The sequence below is a fragment of the Taurulus bubalis genome (assembly GCF_910589615.1).
Source record: "Taurulus bubalis genome assembly, chromosome: 10".
In the NCBI taxonomy this organism is placed as follows: domain Eukaryota; kingdom Metazoa; phylum Chordata; class Actinopteri; order Perciformes; family Cottidae; genus Taurulus; species Taurulus bubalis.
Genome location: NC_136598.1, coordinates 12,565,538 through 12,583,009, shown reverse-complemented (window position 1 = coordinate 12,583,009; position 17,472 = coordinate 12,565,538). Strand labels below are relative to the sequence as shown.

Here is a 17,472-nt window from a genome sequence, read left to right as displayed (position 1 = left end):
GGCTAATAACACAAAAGATAGATCTGAGATGAACCCCCTCAGCTCCACTCACATTTACATTACACAGTAGTGAGGACCTGGCCTTTGTCTGATTCCAGGATAAGGAGTGGGACATCGTAGATTCCTCCAAAAACAAGATTAACCACTTCAAGCGGATCATCCCTCTCATTGCTGATCTGAGGAACCCAGCCATGAGAGACAGGTATTGTGTGAAAAGAGAATATATGTATTTGTCATATAAGACTTGTCATTTCAGTATATCTTGGAACTATTGTCTTGCAGTAGTTACCATGTAGGAGACATGGCAGGAGCACAACTACAACATATCAGTCACGTAGTTAATGCTTTAAAGCCCTATACCATATCGCTAAGTTCCATAGTGTTAGCTTATTTCTCTGGTTTCTTCAGTCTTAGTTTGTTCTGCTACCTTCCATCAAAGGTCTTCCTCTCAGTCTTGCGTGAGTTTACTCGCTCGACTTTGTAGTTAATTCGCTCATTCGCTTAATTTGCTCTGGAAAGGGGGCGCGGCTTATCGCCGTAAAAAAAGTTACCATTTCCGCAATCCACCATTGAAATAACCACTAGTTCTGCTTTATACTTATTGTGGAAATTCCACAAACGTCGGGACATTAGACGCCCTCGTTTCTGGGTTCATAATATTATCCGTAGCCGCACACAGCTCAGACTCCTCAAGAAACTGCGTCTGAATGATGGTCGCTTCCAGCGCTACTGCAGGCGGACCAGCAGCAGTTTGATTCAGCAACGGCAGGACGGTAGTGATAACGTCCGGCGCATCTCAGCGCGGATTGTCTTTCACAACTCAGCGTCACGTGAATTTTTTGCAAGAGTTGGAAAATGTCAACTCGCGCGAATGAGGCAAATGTTTCGCGCCGCGTTTTTCGCGTCATTTTTCGCCGTCTGGCGAAAATGTGCATTGTTCGCAACCATTCGCGTTTGTGCATTGACTTTGCATGCAATCTACTCGCGCAAAAAAATTGCAACGCTTTTGGTGTGAACGCAGCATTAGATGACTTTGTAATGTAGCTTTTTTTCTTCAGCGGACCCACTGGACAATTTAAGCCTAAAACAAACCATACGTTTAATGCCACTTTTCTTTTAGGCACTGGGAGCAGATCAGTGAAGCACTGCAGTGCCCTTTCGATCATACCAGCACTGATTTCACCCTGGAGAAGATCATATCTTTGGAGCTTGACGAGTATACTGACAAAATATGTGAGATCTCTGGGGCCGCCAGCAAGGAGCTCTTCATAGAAAAGGTCCGGTCTCTTCTTGTTGTTTAGACATATGCCTATAGTGGGCAGGTCTGTACCTTCTCCCACATCTTGATGATATATATTAATTCTAGCCAGGATCTCGCCGAAAATATTGGTGAGCGAAGCCGGCAGTGTAGTTGACCGGCTGCTTTCCACCCTGCTTTCAGGCCTGCTGTTCTCGAGTAGCACTGCCAGCTCATGGAACAACCTTTGTCAACTTCAATATTGCCTCTATCCCCTCTCTATTTTCTTACTATGTTACATCAGTGTAGTTTCAGAGCCAGATTCATGAAGATAGTATGTATGAAAAGTGTCAACATTTTTTTTTATATATAAAAATAGGAAAACAAGTGGAGAAAAAGATAAAACAGATGTTTTTATTACACTCGATTCTAAAAGGTTCTCCATCAGCAGTAAATTCAAGTTAAGATTAATGGTTTTCTGTCATTGATAATCTAATCATGACAATGTTTCCCTCTGTAAGTGTTCTGTCTGTTTACATTACTCTTGTGTTTGATAATCAAGGGTCTGGAGGACATTACCAAGACATGGGAGGAAACGATGCTGGACTTGGAAGCTTACAAAAGCCACTATCGGCTGAGGTGAGGAAGCCAGCCTTAATGGCAGGGATGGGTCAAGAAGTTATAACTGTCCTCTTCTTTTATACATTCTATGGTTAAACTCACTCCAATTTATAGTCATAGATTTGGGTCTTCATTACGTCCTATTACCTGCGTCACGAGATTCCTCTGCTCACTACAATTGAATAATACCATCCAGTGATGGTCTTAATATTACTTTGTTTAAAGCAGTGGTTCTCAACTGGTCTGGCTCCGGGACCCACCATCACCACTGAATGACAAGCCGCTAACCAAATCGAGGAACATTCTCAACTTCTCAAATTTATTGAATGAATAGAGGGTGCAGTTTGAACCTGAGATAGTACAGAATATGTATGCCAACACAAAAACAAGTTTAATGATAAACCAAAATGACCAGCTGGTGGCGATGCTAGAGCGGCAACTATTCCCTTTTACACTCAATTAGCTGCATTTGAATTAAAAAACAAAAAGTGCATCTTCAGAACACAAGGTATTACAACATACATAACAATTCAACTTTCATGCACAAACAAAAAAGTCCAACAACTAAGAAGTAGTTTCAAAAAGACTCAAATGACCTAACTTTTACTGAGAATACACACTCACTGAATCTATGACAAACACTTTACTATGGAAAAAGTCACTGTGTTGAGGAGCAGCTTTCCCACAAATTCAAAATAAATTAAACAAAAAGTGCAATTCAAAAGGATTCATATATACAAAATTAACTTTTCGTGTGATTAGCTCATCGGTAAATACTAAAAAAAACATTGTGCTTTACAGAAAATTAAGCAGCACTTAATTCTCCTCACTCCTGAGTTTTTTCCTTTCATGCAGGCAGCGCCATCAGTTGTGAATGTTATATTCAGTAGGCTGTTTAATTTAATTATCCTAAAAACCCCGAGTCTCCCCCATATCAGGATGGTTTGACCCAACCTGGCACACGCTGCTGAAAACATGGAGGGACAAGTGCAAAACAAGTTGAAACCAGAGCCGACAAAAAAACGACACTTCACTGCATTAAAAAGTCCCTTACAGGTTACATTCAGCCACTGGCCCAGTTAACATTATAAAGGAAGTAAGGAGAGAGAGAGTTCAAAGTTCATGATGCTCAATAGGAAGTGAATATTATAAATATCTCTCAATATTATGTAATATTAACTACATACTCAAAAACTGCCACCGTTACACAGTAATAATAATGTATAGAACTGCATTGGATTACACTAAACTGTACTAATAAACTGATAACATAAATGTTTACTTTCCTGAATTTTTCCGCTGTGAAAATGCATCACCATTGGAATCCATTTTAAGCAGCCATCAGCAGTTTAATTTTCTGTCTCCGTCTCAGGGGCACAGAGGAGGTTTTCCAGTCCCTGGAGGACAACATGTCCATCCTGTCCACAATGAAGGCTTCTCGGTTTGTCAAAGCCTTTGAAAGGGAGGTGGACGGCTGGGAACGGCGGCTGTCACAGGTTCTGGAAGTCATCGAGATGATCCTCATTGTGCAGCGTCAGTGGATTTATCTGGAGGTACGAGAAACACTCACATACTTGACTATGTTATAGGATCCCGCCATTGTAAAACCCATCTGTCACAGCTCTCTGGTTTTGGTTTTCTCGCCACAGTTAACCTCTTCCCGCTCTCCCTTTTTCATTTCCTTCATCCCTTTAGAACATTTTCCAAGGGAAGGACATCAGGGAGCAGCTGCCTCGTGAATGCAAAGAGTTTGAAGACTTCAGTTCAAGTTGGAAGACCATCATGGGCCAACTCCACAAGGACAGCAACGCCTTGAAGGGAACACACCACCCCGGTATGGCAACATACATCATGTTGCTTTAAAGAACATGCTGGTACAGAATTGTCTCATACATATATGTCTATATATGTCAATTAGGCTTGCCTGAGGAGCTGTCACTAATGAGTGCTAAGCTGGAGGAGATTCAGAAAGCCTTGGACATGTACCTGGAGACTAAGAGGCAGATCTTCCCAAGGTTTTACTTCCTGTCCAATGATGATGTGCTGGAGATCCTGGGGCAGTCACAGAACCCCAAAGCCATTCAACCCCACCTGAAGAAGTGTTTTGACAACATCAGGAGCCTGAGCATTAAACAGGCATGGAATGTAAAAATGATCATGTAATCCATCACAGGCTCAGATGCAATCAGTGGCCAGTGCTGCACTACTACTACTACTATGAAGGAGTCATTTCAGGCCAATTAGTCGAGAACATTATACACTACACAAAATATAGGAAAGCTATCATGCAGGCTATACATATTTGGTTTTGTGGAAATTATTTAGTTGTCCAGCATATTTGAAATGTTTTAATAATGTCAATGTGGTCTTAGTGTTGGCTAAGTATGCAATATTAGGAATTATGAATTAAAACAGGGTTCCCACGCGGCCTGGAAAACAGTTGACCAATTTTCCTGTCATGGAAAACACAAAAATGTTATATAAAATGTCAATTTGTTCGGGAAAATTATTTCAACGTTCTACTATTTTCCTTTTCGCTGAGAATGAACTATGGCGCTATCTATCAGATCTCCCCAAAGCAGATAACACTGCCATCTTAAAGAGCCAAGTTATTTTCAGGATCATATTAACGTTCAAATGGTAGTTTATATGAAGTGTGAAGTCATGCCAGAGGGTAGCACATGCAGGTTGGATGACATCACAACTTAATTGGCCGAAACACACTGGCAACAGTCGCTTTTATTGGTATTATTTTAGGATTAATTTGTCATAGTTTCTATGAATGTAAGAGATGATTTTATAGATAAGTTATAGGCATCGACTGCACATCTTTTCAATCGGACTTCCACATTGAAAACATATTAGTCTATGTTTCCATCTGTCATACTTCCTAGGTCATCTGTAAAAATGTCCTGGAAAAGTCCTGTAAAACTGTAGAAAAGCGTGGAAACCCTGTTCAAAGTGAAGATTTGAGGCAAAACAACATGATCCAGACAGACCAAGTAGACACATTGCTAAGATAAGATGATGCCACTGTTTTCAGTGCAGGTTCATTTGTTACATCACTTTTTAGTCAGTGTCCTCAAACAAGACATAATAAGTTGTGCATTCCACTGGACCTGATTTAAGCATATCAAACCACATCACGTGCCTCAAAAACACCTTTTTAAACTGAACCTTGTGCTAAGGGATGGATATTTCTCAGTTTTCCAAAATGCTTAGATGGTAACATTTATCTGCAAAAGCACGTTAAGGCCACATTGATTAAGTTACATTTTGCTACATGTATTTCCCCATTTCAGCAAGTAAAACTTCAAAACTTAAACCACAAAACACTGTTTTCATATTATACAGAATAAATACAGACATGTGAGATGTGTGTGTATTGTGTATTTTCTAGGGCACTAACCAACAGGCCACTGGGATGTTCTCTGCTGATGGGGAGTTTATTAGTTTCAGCAGCGCAGTGGAACTGGACAAACCCGTGGAGGTACAGCAGCAATGATTATGATTGTGATCAATATGCAATTTTCAGAGAGTTATGGTGAAGAATGTGAGCACCTTTTTGTTTTGTGTGCATGTAGGTTTGGCTGTGTAATGTTGAGAAGGCGATGCGCGTTAAACTGATGAACACTCTGAAAGACTGCCTTGAAGCTCCGAAGAAGAAGCCAGGCCAGCTCGAAGAATGGGTCAAAGAATGGCCGGGACAGGTACATTTGTGTCTTTTCCCAAATTAAAATCATTGTGGTTTCGCATCTTCACCCATCTGGCATTCAGACTGACTGACACTGGTGCAGTCTTTTTGCACAAATCCCAGTTCCTGCTGAACCAGTGTTAATTTTGTGAACTAAATATGTTCCTTTGCAAGTTTTTTTTTCTTTCCATGACAAAGACCAAACCATGAAGAGGTGGCAGTGACATTGTTAAATACTAGCAACATCAACGTACAATGTTAGAGACGTAATATTATGCACGCCATTATAGGGCAACATCGGCAGCACATGTTGAGCACAGTCAGGGTTAGTCGGAGTAACAATTACATCAACAGGCAGTGGTGGGCCGCCAAGGCCTGCTAAGCCTACTCTGCTGGCCTAAACAGAATCACAAAGTTATAGCTATTTTATAATTTAATTGTTTTTCACAAATACACTACATTTTTACACTACTATGTTTTCCCTATTAGCTTGTTTTCTCATTGCACAGCTCCTGTCTTCCTCTGTTGCTCTGCCTTCAGCCTGCAGCACTGCTTCCATTGCAGCTGGTTTGAAAGATAGTTTCATCCAATCAGATTTTTTTCTCCGGCGTCTCTATGTAAGCAAAGCAGTTTAAGCAGGCCTTTGCAGATTAAAGTACACTAGGAGTGGACGTTGTGGTTGATTGTCATGGACTTCAACAAATCAGATCTTTAGTTTGACAAGCTGGGTGTATTCTTTGACGTGCAGCGCCTGCGAAATGGCGTGGATGTATGATTGGTCAGTGGCCTGGCGTGACCATTAACATGCGCTGTGATTGGTCAGTGGGCAGCGTGATTTCTGTCAACGAAAGATGAGAAGAAGAGGCTAGAACCTAGAATCTCAGGCTAAAGCCTGAGAAACGGACTTGCTGGTGGATTTACTGATGGCGCCTGTCGCACAGAGGGTTACGGGCATGTGGTGAGTGAAATACTGGTTGTGTCGCTGTTTTTACATCTTCAGTCGTATTTAATCATAAACAAGCCACAGCTCTGTTGTTGCTGCTGGTGGTCGAGCCGGGACTGGGGCTGGCCCCACGCCTCTCCCCTCGCCAAGATGCCAGCAGCTGTGCTGGAGATGTCTTGTGTGTACAGTTTTTTAGTGCCGCGGTTTAGTTGGATTGTTTTGTTATAACTAAATGTGACTGGTTGTTGATTTGGACAACATGCATTGTCCATTAATGACGCAGCAACGGCCAGGTTGGAGGTTATGCGCCCCAAGTCCCCATGACATAATTTTCGGGCTTTTTAAAAAAATAAATAAACGGAATCTTAATTATCTTTGCAACCACATGGTTGTTTAACTTCATTTACATTGCTACAATACCGCAACCCTTGTGAGAAGAGACCTATGGTTTAAACAAAATTAAAGTAATCATTAATAAAGCGCCTTTTTTTTCTCGTCAAAGTGGTTAAAATAGCTCCGCAGGTCGGTTCACACACCCCGTGTGACCTCCCCTCCATGCCCGTAATAGTTCAAACAAATCGGCCGTATAGCAGACAGACAAAAAGATAGGTGGCAAAGTGAACGCTATTGATGAACCCCTCTCCACTCCCATGGTTATTTACTCAGTCCATGTCATTGGGTAAAAAAAAGAATATAAACAAAGCTAAGTGTGTATCCTTCCTATTTTAGATCCTGATCATCGCCAGTCAGATCCAGTGGACCACTGATGTCACGAAAGCTCTTATTTCCAGCAAGGAGCGAGCTGATAAGTCCTCTCTTAAGTCCATAAAGAGGAAACAGGTTGAGTTTTGGTTACTTAACTAAACTAAATATTTTTGAGTGAACTCACTGTGATGATTTTGTAACATTCCAGTGTGTTTCCATAAAGCAAGCTGAAAGCTCTGTACCCAGTAGGATGATCATGAAAAATGTGTGTTGTTATTTTCTTATTATTTTCAATATTTTATGCAGTCTGTGATTTATTAGCCTTGTTATGTCAAATTCAGCGTATCTGCCTTTTTTGGCACCATGGGAAGGCAACATAGTGGCGTTAAGATTTCAAATAAACTCTTGAGCTTTTGCTATGTCTGTCTTTGTCTCTCAGGTCTCCAAACTTCAAAGCTATTCAGAGATCATACGTGGCAACTTGACCAAAATCCTACGTCTGAAGATTGTATCGCTGGTGACGGGGGAGGTTCATGCTCGGGATGTCATTGATAAGCTGACCAAGGCGCGCTGCAACGACGTCAATGCCTTCGAATGGCTCTGCCAGCTGCGACTATACTGGGAAATGGTATGCTATGAGTGATGCTAGTAAGAACACCGGACAGTATGGAGAAAAATGGCACAATAGGGAACTTTTATCAAGCCATAATATCAGCAACATTTTTTAATGGCTGTAAGAATACACTTCACTCTAAAATGTAAAAGCTAAAACAAATCGGTATAGATTTAGCTATTAATGATTCCGTAGTTTGTGACATTTAAAAGGAACACTTTAAAAGACCTCTGTGACACATAAACCCTCACTCTGTTTCACAAGTCATCAGCATTTTTCATTCTCCACTTTATGGCAGCAAGAGATTAGTTTTCAATGAGTTGGAGGGTGACAAAGAAAACATCTACTGAACTTGTCAATTTTCTGATTTGTTTGTTCTCCAAATAGAGAGAATGCATAATCCGACAGACTAACACGCATTTCAAGTATAGCTACGAGTACCTGGGCAACTCTGGACGGCTCGTCATTACTCCACTTACTGACAGGTCAGTCAATCAGTGCAATTCTGCCACAAATGCATCAACACAATCAATTTGTCACGTGTCAGTTAAGTAATTCATTAAAAGTTTTTAAAAAAAATACATTTTGGTTTAATTATTTTGGTATTTTTGAATTACCTGCCCGTTCTGGAGACTGAAGACAGATTTGCGCTGTCAGTATTTTGTGTCATTAAATGTCAAGAGAATTAGATATCAAACAGATGCTACCATTAGTATAGTTTCTATAGTATTGTCACTAGAGTACAACTCGGCTCTTTGTGCATTGACTGATAAAAAGACTAGGGCCAGAGTGTAGATTAATAATTGCAATATAAAGTTTATTAGTTCACATTAGAGACCATCTCACATACTCATTTTAAAATTTACAACTTGAAGATAAAGCTAACAAATGTAATGCTGTTACATTCAAGTCATGCAATCGCTGTCTTTTTTCAACATTTCATTCTGTTTTTTTTTTAAAATGGGTTTAATGTGGCTTGAACAACCAAAATATTTGGATGATACTTGCTTATGAGTATTTGTTTAAACATTGATACCCGGTCTGTAAATGCTTGACTCTGTCCAGATGTTACATGACCCTGACCACAGCACTCCATCTCCATCGGGGGGGCTCTCCTAAAGGCCCAGCTGGTACTGGGAAGACAGAGACAGTGAAGGACTTGGGCAAAGCTCTCGGCATGTACGTGATCGTGGTCAACTGCTCCGAAGGGCTAGACTACAAATCTATGGGACGCATGTACTCTGGCCTGGCACAGGTAATTGCTAGAGGATAAGGAAATATGATGATGGCAATGACAATGACTCTAGTTTCAATCATAATGATGATGATGTCAGCGTAAATAAAACAAAGTTAAGAGTAGTTCTTATACCTTTTGTTAAGGAACTGGTACCACAGTGAGCAGGGCTCACAAGCAGACTCTGAAGCTCGGTAGTTAGGTGTAGAAAACAAAATGTTTAATCCGGTCAGGGTTCAGTACACAGGTAATCGGGGAGGCAAAGGTATCGGCAGGCAAACTCACAAGAGAACAAAAAGGGTCTTACGCGGGAAAGCAACACAAGGAAAACCACTGGTCTGCTCACAAAACATTTAGAGACAAACTGGCACAGAACAAGGGGTTGACACAGACTACATACACAGGGGAACGACGCACAGGTGGAAACAATGAGGGCGGGGCTTGCAATCACACAGGAGGGCGGCACACGAGGAGGGAGGTGTCTGAAATGAGAGACAATGTGAGTGACAGACAAACACAACAGAAGCAGACAGTGAACACAGAACCACCCAGAGGTTCTGGGTGTAACACCTTTGAGTGAGTCTGTATGTTAGATACTTTTTTACTAACTAGTTATTGAAACACTATTCTCATGCTAGTCAAGATCAAAAACACTCAAATCGGGTTAGTAAAAATTGCTGTCTCTCGCTGTGTGTGTGTGTGTGTGTGTGTGTGTGTGTGTGTGTGTGTGTGTGTGTGTGTGTGTGTGTGTGGGGATTAATGGTGGAAGAAGTATTTAAACAAGTAGCAAAACTACAGTGCAAATATACTATTAGCATTAAAATATACCTAAAGGATCAAAAGGTCCCGATTTAGATAAAGATTATAGACCACTGATTTATAATTAGTGATGCATTGTTTTTAACTTCTTTATACACTGCCAGGTAACTTAGCATATGCCCAATCATGAAAGTAAAGTAACAAATCTTGTCAAATAAATGTAGTGAATTACAAAAAAATGACAAACAATTTACACCAATAGTCTTTTTTTATTTTTTATGTCAGCTAATGTCTCTCTGGAGAGTTCAGGGTTCAGAGACCAGATTTATGACCAGAAAACATGCTATAGTGTGATATATATATATATATATATATATATATATATATATATATATATATATATATATATATAATGACATATCGCCCAGCCCTAGGTCAGAGGTAGTAAATGTTTTTACCTTTTTCTTAAATTTAGATTCCCTCTCCTCAATTTAGACTATATGAAGTAACCATTTGGTAAAGCCCTTTTTGTATACTACACTGTGAATAAAAAAAATTAACAAGTAAAAAGTATTTTGTTATTTCATTAAGAACATAAGTGCAGAACTAACAGTTTCAAAGGAAAATATACATTAAAAAAGAAATCCAGCTTTACACTGACGGTTTGAATGCATTCGCACAAATACAGATTAATCAGAATCAGTAAATAGTTTTAACTGGGTTTTACCAGATTTTCAGAGAATTTTGAGTCAGTATGTGCTTGTTATTATCAATTTAGATCTTATCGTGATTTCACCGCAATTTCACCGCGATAACAAATAAATGATCATATTGAATTATCGCCCAGCCCTACTTTGACAGTCTTTATTTAACACAGGTTAAAAATCAATAAATACAATTGTTCCTCTTGCTCTGTCAGCCCTGAATTAATTTCCTGTAGAATGATGTCTTTTCCTGCATCTCACTGGTTTTTAGCTGCTAACAGGCTCAACAGGTCATTGGTTGTTTTGGCTTCCAACTTGAAGTAGAAGTATAAAGTAGCATAACATAGAATAAAGTACAAACACTTACATAAATGTACTTAAATGTACTAAGTTACAGTCCACCACTGATATCTTTTTTCAGCTTGAGGAAAAAAAATATCCAGACAAAGATGTATTTTTTCCTTGAAGTGGATTCTCTATTTACTGCATGATTTGTACATTGTGTCCACCCTGGACAGACCGGCGCATGGGGGTGCTTCGATGAGTTCAACCGAATCAACATCGAGGTGCTGTCGGTGGTGGCCCAGCAAATCCTGTCCATCCTGTCCGCCCTCTCAGCTGGACTATCCAAGTTCCATTTTGACGGACAACACATCAATCTGGTCCCGTCGTGTGGCATCTTTATTACCATGAATCCTGGTAGGTCGATACAAATGTGCAGATGCATGCACTGCATTTTATGCAGATTATGTTGAGGAAGTAGTTTGGGATATTTTCAGAGGATGTTTTGATATGTTTATTTTGTCATTAAAATAGATGCTTTCAGTGTTTATAATTCAATATTTTTTTCTCTCCATTTGCTTTGTTTTCCTAGGTTACGCTGGTCGTACTGAACTTCCAGATAACCTCAAGTCCATGTTCAGACCTATCTCCATGGTGGTGCCAGACTCTACTCTAATAGCTGAAATCATACTGTTTGGAGAGGGCTTCAACACTTGCAAGGTACTACAAATCAAGGATATTTTACACTATATAATATAGATCAGACGTGGGTGTTAATCTATCTGTTTCCCCACTGATTTCAAGCTCCTTTAAGCAGTAAGCTCTGGTCTGGGATCAGTGTTGGAATAGAGTTTAGTGAAGGGCCATGGTGGGATAGCATAATTATGTGTGTATGTGCAGATATATCTTCGTAAGAGTGAGTCTTACCACAGACGCTCCCTCCTGCTGCAATGCAAGCTACTGTATAGTTGAGCTATGCTTTGGGACACGTCTTTGATGCTCACTAAAGCAACGCATAGGAAGTGATGGATTAATTTACTGTTAAGTCACTCTGACTCATCTCATGGTTATACTGTACATTTTAATCCTACTTATGGTGAGATTGACCCTTCTACCTCTGTCCTCCTTCTTTTGTTTCTTCCTTTTCTGTCTCTGTAACTCATAGCATAAATACACTCTACCTCTGTCTGTTTTCCCCCTCATAGCTCCTGGCAAAGAAAGTGTTCACCCTGTACTCCCTGGCAGTGCAGCAGCTGTCTAAACAGGACCACTATGATTTTGGCTTGCGTAGTCTCACCTCCATGCTCCGCTATGCTGGAACGAAGCGGCGCTCTTGCCCCAACGTTCCCGATGAAGAAGTAAGTCTCTCTCTCTTTTTCTCTCTCTCTCTCTCTCTCTCTCTCTCTCTCTCTCTCATATATGTATACCAAACCAATCGACTGGGAACAGGTTTTGCTCAGCATAATCATTCCTGTTGTTCATACTGGCGTTTAACAGATCCCTTCCTGATGCACTTCCAGTGTAAGTGACAGATGATAATATCTATAGTCCTAATTCAAAGGTTTCTATAAAGCTACCCAACAGTCTGGGTTAGTCAAATCAAGTGGATATCTCTCACTGTTCGTGTGACTGTGCGGCTCTATTTCTGAGCTGGGTTTTGAGAGAGTAGGAGCCGGACACGAACCAGACAAGCTCCTATAACTTTAACTAAACTAACTACTGTCCTTTCCTTTCAAATAAACTAAACTTTACATTAAGAATTTAATTAAGAGTGGATCTCTGTTCTCAGATCCTGCTGATGGCTATGAAGGACATGAACATCGCTAAGCTGACCTCTGCTGACGTGCCACTGTTGAATGGGATCACCCAGGACTTGTTCCCTGCTGTGGAAATACCCGTTATAGACTATGGCAAGGTAAGTTAGCTCATTGGAACCAGCATAGAGCTTGTGTTTTGTTTGCTGTACGACATTGTCCCTTCTTCTTTGATAAAAAAATACCAAAAAGTATTAAGTATAAGTTTTTATTTCTTATCTGGTCAACAATTCAACTATAGTTCACTTACCCTAGAAGTTGTCCTGACTGAACTCTGTCAGCTCCTCTTAATATTAATTGTAGCATCAACATATACATCAAATGTATACTAAAACTGTAATGCTCAGCAGATAAACAACATTGACGCCACCGTTGTCTCTGGATCTTCTGTCTAACTCTGTTTCTCTGTCTGCATGGCTGTCTCTTTGACATTGTCGGAGAGGACTGTGTTAACAAACATGTGTGTCTGAATGTCCGTGAGCATGAGTCTGAATGTGTTTGTAAAGATTGCTGATAAACAAATATAGAGAGGAATTTCATTATACAGTTATTGAATCATCGCATACAAAGCACACACACAGCACAAATGCTGGCCTAACTAGAGGGATGCACTCATAGAGATCTCCGCCAGGTGTGTCTGCTACGACCACTGCCGAAATATTTAATTCAATGAATGCAACCCTTAATTAGGGTCGTCTGGGAACATTGCGTCCTGACGGAGATAATTATTTTAGTAATGAAAATGATTGCAGCTTTAATGCTGCATTATTCACTGTTCCCCTGTGCATGTGTGTTTGCATGCTCACAGCACTGCACTGGAATATGTTGGCGAGCATAAAGGTTATTTTACCCATGTGTTTATGTGTGGATGATTCTAAATTTATTGCACCATTATTTTCTTATCTTGTGTAGCCTGACAGTGCAGTTAAACTGCTGTTTGAGCGCAGCCACATCTATAACCCAAAATAGACCAACTTAATTCAACTTGACCCGAGTACATCATGGTCAAATATATCACAGGTGTCTGTGTCTTGACAATTTCCATCATCACTGAACTTTTCTGTCATTTTGTTGCAGTTGAAGGTGGCTATAGAGGTGGCACTTTGTCAGAGCGGTTTGCAGGTGACTCCATTTACCATTACCAAAGTCATCCAGCTTTATGAGACCAAAAGTTCTCGACACTCCACCATGCTGGTGGGCAAGACAGGCAGTGCTAAGAGTGTTACCTGGAGGACTCTGCAGATTGTCCTCAGTTCCCTGCACCGCAAGGGAGAGCCTGGCTTCTACCTGGTCCAGGTGGGTGTGGAAGAAAAATAATGCTGAAATATATTAGCTCATACTGTTGCTTTAAACAAAAAGAATGTTCTTGCGTCACAAAAAAGAGTACTAGTTTATTTCTTCTAGTAAAACAGTCAGAATCCCAGTCATGTTTTCTTCTTACTACTGTCTCTGTCCTTACTTATTACTTCTCATCCCGTTTTCTTCCTTCTTATTTATAAATTTGTATTCTTATTTTTTACTTACTAAAATCTATTTATGCGTTTGTAAACTCCTTGCTCTAATCAGATCAGGGGCTAAAAACGATTACACAATTAACAAAAAAATGCATGTGCTCCACAGAAAGCTACTGTTTTAATGTGTTCTCATCACTTTAAGCTTTGTATCTGACAAAAAGACGACAGTAATTGTGATCTGTCCTTATAATGCATCTATTAATGCAATCATGTTCTCCTCCATGCCTTGGACCCTGTGGTACAACAGGATTATCCTCTGAACCCCAAGTCATTGAGTCTGGGAGAGCTGTATGGAGAAAATAACCTGTCCACCAATGAGTGGTCTGACGGAGTGCTGTCTTCCCTCATGAGATCAGCCTGTGCAGGTGCTGACACTAAACACACACTGCTGTGAATAAGTGAACACACTCTAGGGATGTATTATTCTTCCTCTGGACATATCCCGTCCCATGTCTAATTGAGTATTCAGGCAGGGAAAAAAATCCAATTAGCCTTTTACGTAGTATTAGTAAACAATGAAACATGCAGTGTGAAAGAAGCATCTTTGCCATTTGAAATGTTACTACAAGCCGGAGATGACCACCTTTCACTTTGGAAGCAGTTGCTTCAGACAGCACTTTTTTTTTTCTTTGTTTCACATCCGCAGACTCATCATCATTGAGCACAGGGAAGCTTTATGTTGGCGTTAATGTCCTTTTTATCAACCTTACCTAAGAGTTACTGATTGCAAACAGATATGGGCACTAGACCCACTTTTTGCAATCAAAAACCATCTTTTGGAATTCTGAACAAACAAAACGTCCAGACAGAAAAATTTGATTACAGGTTACGCTTTCCTTTCTTTGCCAGGGGGGTGTCATCTAGCACACAGCACTGTCGTTCCAAATGTTTTTACTTTGCCATGCAACACACACTCTTGTACTCTTTTTGTATAGACACTGATTTTCTAAAACAAAAAACAAAAGATTTAAAGTATTTTTTAATCAAATTGCTGAAATCAAAAGGTAAACTGGTAATCATTACATAGACATGTTAATCCTACTGTCTTAAAATTGTGAGAAAAATATATGTCACAGAGTGAACATTATTCTACCACTATATTTATATGTCTCTTCACTTTTTATATCACATTGCATGCTCTCCATTCTTTAGATGAGAAACCAGATGAGAAGTGGATTGTGTTCGACGGGCCTGCTGACACACTGTGGATAGAGAGTATGAACTCTGTTATGGATGACAACAAGGTGCTCACGCTCATCAATGGAGAGAGAATCTCTATGCCTGAACAGGTGAGAACAGCACCAGAAACCGTGTGGGCATTTTTGGACTTTTCATAACAGGAAAAGCATGCATTATTCTGGTGTAATAAATCACATTAACACACTAATGTATGTATTTTGTACAATTGTTTGTTTTGTATGTAAATGTGTCTTTGTTGATGTACTTTGTGGAAACAAAAGTCACATTTTTGGAGCATAAATCTATTCTTGTTTATGGTCCTAGATTTAAAAAGAAGCTAATAAGAAAAGAAACTAATAACAAAACAATCCAATTAATTACCATCTATTACTGTATCATAGTACACCATGTACAGTAAAAACTATCACAACAGAAAAACTATTCCTATTGTTTTTGTCATAGGTGTCTTTGTTGTTTGAAGTGGAAAACCTGGCAATGGCCTCTCCAGCTACAGTGTCTCGCTGTGGGATGGTCTACAATGATTACACTGATCTGGGATGGAAGCCTTTCGTTCAGTCCTGGCTGGACAAGCGACCAAAGGTACAATCCATTCACTCATAATAACAAATAGTCAGTCTTTTTTTTAGAGGAACATAAGAAAACCCTGTTTCATTCCCTTGTTGTCTGGAACCAGTTTGGTTCCATCTTCATCTATTGATCGCTCCATTTCTCCCCAGACTGAAGTGATTCATTTAAAGCGTTTGTTTGAGAAATACATTGCGAGCACACTGAACTTTAAGAGGAGCAACTGTAAAGAGCAGATTCCCATCACTGAACTAAATGGAGTAACCTCTCTCTGCCGCCTCTACGACACCCTGGCCACACCCAGCAATGGGGTAAGACAGATAGAATATCTGTAACCTCCACTGCACATTGTAATCCCTCTCAATGACAACAATTTTTAAGCACTGCTTAAATATTGATGTATTTTAACTGACTTGTGACTGAAATTAAGCAACACATTATCAAAGCATTAGAAAGTAAATCCACGAAACTGTAAGCCAGACAATATCAAATGTTCTCCCTTTCTCCAGGTGAATACTTCGGACACAGACAACTTGGGTACGATGGTGGAACTCTGGTTCATCTTCAGCCTTATCTGGTCTATCTGTGCCTCTGTTGACGAGGACGGGCGCAAGAGGATGGACAACTTCATCCGGGAGATGGAAGGCACCTTCCCCATTAAGGTCTTCTTTAGAGCACATTTGTTTACACTCCTATGACATACAAAGTCAGTCAAACAGCACTCTGCAGTGTTAAGAGTACTGCAGGTTGGAACTGCTATGGCTGAAGATAAAAAAAGTAGAGCTACCAGAGCTAATTATGTTTTAGTGGCTTTGGCCGGCTCGGGTGCTATCGTGATACAGAGAGACATGTGAAAGACGTTTTTATTCTGTGAATCCACGACCACAGAAATTCAACTACAACAGTTGATACTGCAAACACAGCTAGATACCACGACAGTTTTGAGAGTGATTCCCATGTTGTGCCTTAAATTTTCCCCAAGAAAAACACAATAACCCAGTGGTGCCCACCTTTTCAGAAAGAAGAAGTTTTCAGGATACAGCCATCATTTAGTCCGTTGCTGTTTGTGTGTGCGTGTGTCTGTGCGTGTGTCTGTGTCTGTGTGTTAAAAGAGAGTGAGGGGAAGAGATCATGGAAGTTAATGTTTCTGTCAACGATTGATAGTAATTTGACTGTCAAAGTTATGAATGAGGCTTCAAGCTATTGAGGCTCTACTTTGTCTCATTTTCTTTTGATTACCATCAGCCGAGCTGTCTTGTTTTGTCTCAGAAGCATTTTTCTGCTGTCATATTCCCTGCCAAATATCGGTCGATTTGTCTGAATGAACAGGATTTCTATTGTGAGAGCCGATTTGTTAACTGTTAAAAACATTCTGACGTCCAAACATTAGTTGTCTTTGACCTTCTGCAATAACCTGGTTTTCTACAATCATCACACTAATCATTAACAGTTTATCAATATGATGTGTAGATGGTTTTAAAATTGCACGCTTTGGTTCGATTAATGTAAGCATCTTAAATGCACCACATGCATATTACTAATAAGAGATAATACTGTGTCCACTCCCACTTTCCATCAGCAAACTGAA

General features: G+C 40.0%; 1 protein-coding gene across 1 annotated transcript in view; it reads left to right on the top strand.

Annotated features, from left to right (window-relative positions):
• The window catches only part of dnah2 (dynein, axonemal, heavy chain 2), a gene marked incomplete at both ends in the record, with an annotated part of 56,579 nt that overhangs the window by 18,701 nt on the left and 20,406 nt on the right, over positions 1-17,472 (top strand). Inside the window, 22 exons of the mRNA XM_079224510.1 lie at positions 99-202; positions 1,121-1,277; positions 1,800-1,876; positions 3,231-3,411; positions 3,554-3,692; positions 3,777-3,997; positions 5,259-5,348; positions 5,443-5,568; positions 7,225-7,335; positions 7,640-7,828; positions 8,201-8,298; positions 8,879-9,068; positions 11,029-11,209; positions 11,385-11,512; positions 11,998-12,150; positions 12,582-12,707; positions 13,684-13,902; positions 14,368-14,485; positions 15,273-15,409; positions 15,762-15,899; positions 16,037-16,195; positions 16,394-16,546. Of these exons, the coding sequence (XP_079080636.1) occupies positions 99-202; positions 1,121-1,277; positions 1,800-1,876; positions 3,231-3,411; positions 3,554-3,692; positions 3,777-3,997; positions 5,259-5,348; positions 5,443-5,568; positions 7,225-7,335; positions 7,640-7,828; positions 8,201-8,298; positions 8,879-9,068; positions 11,029-11,209; positions 11,385-11,512; positions 11,998-12,150; positions 12,582-12,707; positions 13,684-13,902; positions 14,368-14,485; positions 15,273-15,409; positions 15,762-15,899; positions 16,037-16,195; positions 16,394-16,546 (3,195 nt within the window). The remainder of the gene's footprint in view (positions 1-98; positions 203-1,120; positions 1,278-1,799; positions 1,877-3,230; positions 3,412-3,553; positions 3,693-3,776; positions 3,998-5,258; positions 5,349-5,442; positions 5,569-7,224; positions 7,336-7,639; positions 7,829-8,200; positions 8,299-8,878; positions 9,069-11,028; positions 11,210-11,384; positions 11,513-11,997; positions 12,151-12,581; positions 12,708-13,683; positions 13,903-14,367; positions 14,486-15,272; positions 15,410-15,761; positions 15,900-16,036; positions 16,196-16,393; positions 16,547-17,472) is intronic.